The sequence below is a fragment of the Otolemur garnettii genome, unplaced genomic scaffold, assembly GCF_000181295.1.
Source record: "Otolemur garnettii isolate 467f Iridium unplaced genomic scaffold, OtoGar3 scaffold00014, whole genome shotgun sequence".
Classification (NCBI taxonomy): Eukaryota; Metazoa; Chordata; class Mammalia; order Primates; family Galagidae; genus Otolemur; species Otolemur garnettii.
This window is the reverse complement of record NW_003852409.1, coordinates 9397211-9404612: the sequence shown is the minus strand read 5'-3', so window position 1 is coordinate 9404612 and position 7402 is coordinate 9397211. Positions and strand designations below refer to the sequence as shown.

The window sequence follows — 7402 nt, the reverse complement described above, 5'->3', positions numbered from 1 at the left end:
AGCCTGATGATTTTTTTTTCTCTTTTTTTCTTTCTCTCTTTTTTTTAAGAGACAAGGTCTCTCTCTGTCACCTAGGCTGCAGTACAGTGGCACGATCATAGTTCACTGTAGCCTCAAACTTCTGGTCCCCAGCAATCCCCCATGCCTCAGCCTCCCAGAGTGCTAGGCTGACAGGTGTAAGCCACCATGCTTGGGCACAACTCACTCTTTAACTATAGTGTTCTACTCATCCTGGTTTCACTAGGACCTTCCTTGAAATAGACAAAAGAAAGAGGATCCATGCACCTCCGTTCTCTCTCCTGTGTTATCATCAGACCAGCTAGCTCTAAAAGGCTCAGCACTTCCAAACTAAGCCATCAAAGCTTGTTTGTTTCTCTCTTTTTTTTTTTTTTTTTTTTTTGAGGCAGAGCTTCAAGCTGTCCCCTGGGTAGAGTTCTGTGGCATCAAAGCTCACAGCAACCTCCAACTTCTGGGCTCAAGCGAGTCTCCTGCCTCAGCCTCTCAAGTAGCTGGAACCACAGGCACCTGCCACAATGCCCACCTATTTTTTGGTTGCAGCCATCATTGTTGTTTGGTGGACCTGGGGCTGGATTTGAACCCTCCACCTTAGGTGTATGTAGCTGGCGCCTTAGCCACTTGAGCTACAGGCACGAAGCCTGTTTCCCTCTTTAATTTTCAGATGCTTCAGTCATCTGAGAATTATTCCTCCTGTGTCATCCCTTTCTTCTCACCCAACCCTGCCACATTCCATCTACTTTTAGAGCAGAAGCCTATTTATTTGTAGATAAAGAAGAAAGTGGGAATAATTCCTTTTCCTCACACCTCAGTTCAATGGTAGGATGTACCCATAGACATTTAGCCTTTCTGGAAATACTTCTTCAAATCTGTTCAATTCCTTTATAGTCAACCCAATTGAAAAAAAAAAAACAGATGGATATTTTGTAAGCTCTTTCACCCACTCCCAAGGCAGAAGATGAACTGCACGCACAGAAGTCAACATGGCCTCTTTAGGAAGGATAATGTGCTATAGATCACAGCAGTCTGATGAGATTTCTTTCCTTTTCTGTACCTCCTAGTCGGAAAGGACTCACACTAGGGTTCTCAAGAAGTTCTGAGTCCTTTGTGGCTTTTCCTGATAACCGTTCTCTGAGCTTTCAGCAGACTTCTTAGTTGAGATTTTTAGAGTCCACCCACTTTGTTCTCAGACAGCCTTATCCAGAGCTAACCAGCCCACAGAGAGACTTCACGATTACCATTTAGCCCACGCCCAACATCTGCGTGGGTAGGACACGGGCTTGAGAACATTCAAACCCCAGAAGCAAGACAATGGATGACCAGCATCCGGGAATCTTTTTAAAAGGACATCTGTCCCTGTAAGCAATCCTGGTACTACTTCTATGTGACAGGAGACAGTCGGAGAGTACAGGTCATTGGGTGAAACTAGGTCAGGGCAGAGAGTCACCATGCAAGCAGCCGCCTGTGCGGCCGTCTGCTCCAGAGCACGCCTTGCACACGTTCACACCTTTCCTTTCTTTACTGAAGGACCTGCAAATTCTCTTCAAGTTTAAAACATGTACAAAATGACTCGCATAATGGGCCAGCTAGATGGCAAAGGTAGGAAAGGAGGAATAAGAGAACTGCAACTCTGTATGGATCCTTATAAATTAATTAATGAACAGGGTAATTCTAATTATTCCCTCCTTATTTGGGGTGAGGGACAGAGGGGGCGTACTATGGTCTGAATGTGTGTGTCCCTCCCACTGAAATGATGGTACTAGAGGGTGGCAGAGCCCTCAGGAAAAGAGGCTGTTTCATGTCTTCCACTGTGTGAGGACCCGGCCAAAAGACTCCATCTGTGAACCTGGAAACAAGCCCTCACTAGACATCAAATATACTGGTGCCTTGATCCTGGCCTTCCAAGCCTCCAGAGCTATGAGGAATACATGTCTGTTGTTAATAAGCCAATTAGTTTATGGTGTTTTGTTACAGCAGCCTGAACCGACCAAGACAGGGCACAAAGTCAATCCAGGCTGCAGGTTTCAGCCAGTTTTGTTCTAAATTCTTAAGCCTTTTTAAAGGTCATATGAACTAAATGTATATTGCAGGTCTTAATTTAAATATATTTTCTTTAAAATTACTGTCTTAATTTACAGCATGAAACATGAAAATTTGAGATGTTTGCATATTCTGTTGTACAGAGTTGGTATTGTGGTATTTCAATATGTTTCAAATGTGGTACTTCCTATGAGCACGGGAGACGTGAAGCACCATGGGTGATCAGTCCCCACAGAGTAGCACTTTATATTCCCAGATAGAACTAATTACCAAGCCTGAGTTCAGAATCACTCTCCCTCAACCTTTGCTCACGTGTTTATTGCTATTTTAATGCTTCACTTGGAACCTCAAACATCATGCCTACAAAGTGAAGTGCCCGAATGGACAAAACCTGCACAAAAAAGACCAACATCTCAGGACTACTGACACCAATTTGCCAATGAATGTCTAGCTTGGGAAACGCTGAAAACCTTGGATTATTTCCCACCTGATCACTGACTATCTTGACATCACGTGTTTTGTTCTCTTCTTTCGGTATAACAAATATCTCCTTTTCAAGATTCTTACTTATAGCTTTATTATCACCTTTTTAGTCTTTTTAAAACCAAATAGTCACTGATGCCAACAGTAATGCATTTAGAAAACACTTAAAGACCATTTATTGTATACCAGGCACCATGCCAGCTAGCTTCTGAGGAGACAAAGAAAAGTAAGATCCCTACCTTCTTCTGGAGTTAGAAATCTAAAGGTGAAGGCAAAACAAATACAGTGGGTCCTTAGGGTTTTCACAGAGGTATGAACAGGGGTTAGGAGCTCAGCAGAGGGGACGGGATGAAGAGGGGTGGCTTCTTGGAGGTGAAAGCTCTGGCAGAATGGCTGACTGAGCAGAAGCTAGTCAGGTGGGGGGTTGAAGGGAAGTCATTGCAGGCACCTTTGGGAAACTATTATAAAAGCATAAGGCACCTGGGGGAATGTGGTGGGGACTGGAGCCAGAAATCTGGGCTTTGCATATCTTTCCCTGAGGAGAAGCTACTTAGTGCTGAAGACAACATGTAAGGATTATGCTCTCTAACGTATCCACTCACTTTCTGATAAGGATAACTTGGCCCAAACCAAGTTTAAATAACATCATTTTTCAAGTTGTCATTGTTGTTACTAATCATTTTAATAAGGAGGTTCCACTTACATCCATAGAGAGTATTACGACCTACAAGAATGTATTTTGCTAGTCATATGACATACATACTTTTTTTGTATTAACTAGAGAACCCCAATAATGCAAAGTTCTGGTATGTTCAATACCAGGGCTATAGGGCTATCACCTTTAACTCTCCTGGAGTGAGTAGAAAGTGGAAAGTGACTCTTCAGTCTCTTAGAGGTAAGTGCTGAGAAAGTCGATTGTGCCTTTGGCCCTTTAGAAAAGGGCATCAATACATTAGAACTGATTTCCATTGAATGGAAAAGTAGCAAAGAAAAGAAAAGGTGGGAAGAGTGTTCTACATGGAATTCCTCGATGCTCAGATACAAAAAGACAAAGACCTGTTTATCCTCTCACTATCAATTCCTCCACTCAACCTCAGCAATAGCACTTCTTTCCTAGGCCAACATCTAAGCCCTTGGGCCACTGAGAGCATGCACATACTAGTTTGAGTAACAGTAGCCAACTGCATAAAAAGGATTGTATGTCACAACAGCTTTACACTAAAGCTTTCAGACAATGTTTAAGTAGATTAAAGAACAGTAGCTAGAATAGACAGATTCTTAATTTAAAAAATGATGATACGGGAGGTGCCTGTGGCTCAAAGGAGTAAGGTGCCGGCCCCATATGCTGGAAGTGACAGGTTCAAGCCCCGGTCAAAAATTGCAACCCCCCCCCCCAAAACTGATGATATGAATTACGGGATAAAAGATAAAAGTATTTCCTGAAAGATAACCCAAATGATGTTTTACCCATACATTCAATTAAGATCAATACAATAGTGAACCTTGATAAGAAAATTATTAGTTAAGAAAATAAGACTATGATTGAAATAAACATACTTAAGGCCTGGTATATAACACCGCAAGCATAACAATGTAACATCTTTCAGTTGAGTTCAGTTATTTTATCTTTCGAGAAGAAACAATGAACCTATTTTTGAAACTGAATGTTACTTTCTTTAAATGAAAATTTTACCTGATTTAAATAATTTAGGCACTTTTCAAGACACCAAAGGCAACAAATGCAAGATTTCAGCACACATCGTGCACAAGCATTTTCCTGGATGGGAGGGAAAATCGAAATAATTAAAAAACAACAACAAAAATAAACCATCATATAAAAGACTTCAAAACAGAGTTAGAAATCTAAAAATTTAAAAATCCCAACCTATGCTTCAAAGCCTCCACATCACCTATTTCTTCCTTAAGACATAATGGCTGAGTTATTTTTAATCAGTTCAATTCAAAATTTATTTAGCATCTATCATATATAAGATACAATGAGGTATATAAGATTGGCGAGGTATTCATAACCTGGTAGAAGAAAAAAGTGCTGAACAGAAAAAAGGTTAGCATCAGAATAGGGTATAGATACTAAGTGCTAGCAAAGTGGAGAATAGAGAGAGACGATACTATCTGGGAGACAGGAAGGATCAGGAATGGTTTTAGAGAAGAGGTGGTATTTGAGCTAAACTGTGTTGCAATTCATGTTATTTCTATAGCTGAGGACAGGGAAGAGGGGAGTGAGTCAACAGGGAAGAGAACAGAGTAGGATACTTCCAGTAACCAATGATTAGATGGATTTTGTCAGAGCACATGGAGCGCATGAGTGGGAAACCAGGGAAAGGACTGGATTCCCTCTTCACAACTTTTGATTTAATGTTATTGGGTGCGCTCCCGGCATGCAGAAGTGAGGTTTGGAATGTGCCACACAGCCCAGAGAAGCATTTCCCCCTTACCTTTCCTTTGAGCTGACTGTGAATATACATAAGGATCATTCGTGGAATTTTGACTAATGTGATAATGAAAGATCCTTTTGCCACCGTACCAAGGTGGTAACGAATAAGGCGATTCACTGATGCCAAAATAGGTGTAAATGGCAAATTCCTTTTATCCCTGTTTAAAAAATGACCAAAAAGACAATTAAAACAAAGCCTGCACCAAGATGAAAATACTGGTATAGTTTAAAGCCCAACATGGTGAAAAGCGTGTTCATTATCTGTATTTTAGCTTTGTGACAATATGGCAAAGCGGCGTATAAATGGTACAAATGCTGTGGACGCCCCATTTCAAATGTTGTATTTCTCTATGGTAGTTTCATGGGGTTCGGATGCTCTAATATGTCAAATAAAACTATGCTTTGAAAGCTCTTATTAGTGAATTTCTAATACTCAGAAAATGGAAATTTAAAAAGATGTTCAATTTTCTTTTTTTTTTTTGAGACAGAGCCTCAAGCTGTTGCCCTAGGTAGAGTACTGTGGCATCACAGCTCACAGCAACCTCTAACTCCTAGGCTTAATTGATTCTCTTGCTTCAGCCTCCCAAGGAGCTGGGACTATACGTGCCCACCACAATGCTGGACTATTTTTTTGTTGTAGTTGTCATTGTTGTTTGGCAGGCCCGGGCTAGATTCAAACCTACCAGCTCTGATGTATGTGGCTGGCACCTCAGCTGCTTGAGCTACACACACCAAGATGGTCAATCTTTTTTTTTTTTTAGAGACAGAGCCTTACTTTATCACCCTTGGTAGAGTGCCATGGCATCAGAGCTCACAGCAACCTCCAACTTCTGGGCTTAGGCGATTCTTTTGTTTCAGCTTCCTGAGTAGCTGGGACTACAGGCACCTGCCATGGTGCCCGGCTATTTTTTTGTTGCAGTTTGGCTGGGGGCAGGCTTGAACCTGCCACCCTCAGTATATGGGGCTGGTGCCCTACACACTGAGCCACAGGTGCTGCCTAATGTTCAATCTTCTTAAGTGTGCAATCATTATAATAGAAAATTATGAGGTCCATAGCTTTAATACTCATCTCTAAAGTTACCAATGGGGACACACCCTTGTTCCCAAACAAACAAATTAAAAAGCCTTGCTGTCCTCTGAAGGACTTTTATACAAAGCAAAAGTATATATGCCACTGCTATCAGACTTATTTCTGCTAAATACTATATTTTGAGTTATATCTTGATACATTTTTGAGACAATTACAGAAAAGCATAAAGAGTAAAACCTCTCATTTTTCCACCTCCCCAAATTATTAACTATCCATAACTTTTATGTTCGCTTCCAGTTATTTTTTAAAAGGAATGAAACTCTGAGGTCAGCCTCTGTCAAATTCCATTGCCCTCCACTCTGCTGACACAGTCCCTTGGGTGAACGTCCGAATCCTCACCTAGTAAAATAGTATGTTACCACAGCTCCTGCCACAGTCATCTGCTGACACGCTAGAATAAACTCACTGATCCAGATCAGGCCCACCACATGGTACCACCACATGTACTGCAGGGGCCCAGAGATTTTGAACTCCACAAAGCCTTGGTCATTCTGAACAGCACTGCCTAGGAAAATATCAAGGAAGGAAAGAAGCACCACATAAAGTACGAACCAAGAAATACAGCTATTAAATATTAGTCTCGTTTCCCACACTAGGTCCTGACTTCCAAACCACAAACTTTACGACCTTAGTGCTATTTCACTAAGGGATAAAAATAATTACTACTCGAAAAGCTGTAAAACTAAACATTGTATAATTACACATTTTGATTTTCTCAAGGGCATCATATAAAGCTTCTGAAAGTTGTTCTAGTTGGAACGCAGTTCTTCTTTAATTATTAGTTATTTAGTGTAGGCATAAATATTCAAACACTCTGATTTTTTCAAACCTGTTTCTTATTCATTAACTATAGATTTAAATTATTATAAAAGTATAGAAATTAATATTATACACAGTGGATGAGCTGGGCTGAATGGACAGAGACGTTACATACTAGATCACTATCCTTTGCTACTCCTCACAATTAGTTCCATTTAGGTTTAACTTTTTCTTTTTGAGTCAGAGTCTCACTCTGTTGCCCTGAGTAGAATGCCATGGTGTCATAGCTCACAGCAACCTCAAACTCCCGGAATGAAGAGATTCTCTTGCCTTAGCCTCCCAAGTAGCCAGGAACACAGCCACGCGCCACCATGTCCAGTTAGTTTTCTATATTTTTAGTAGAGATGGGGTCTCACTCTTGCTCAAGCAATCCACCTGCCTCGGCCTCCCAGAGTGCTAGGATTACAGGTGTCAGCCACCATGCCCGGCTTCAGAAAGGCTGAGAGTGTAACTATGAACTCTATCAGCACTAGGAGCTTTAGCTAGAATCCAGGCATTTC

General features: G+C 41.1%; 1 protein-coding gene across 1 annotated transcript in view; it reads right to left on the bottom strand.

The window, feature by feature from the left end:
* The window catches only part of SLC44A1 (solute carrier family 44 member 1), a 96554-nt gene that overhangs the window by 20160 nt on the left and 68992 nt on the right, over positions 1-7402 (bottom strand). Inside the window, 3 exon segments of the mRNA XM_023510555.1 lie at positions 4232-4315; positions 4995-5151; positions 6423-6745. Of these exon segments, the coding sequence (XP_023366323.1) occupies positions 4232-4315; positions 4995-5151; positions 6423-6745 (564 nt within the window).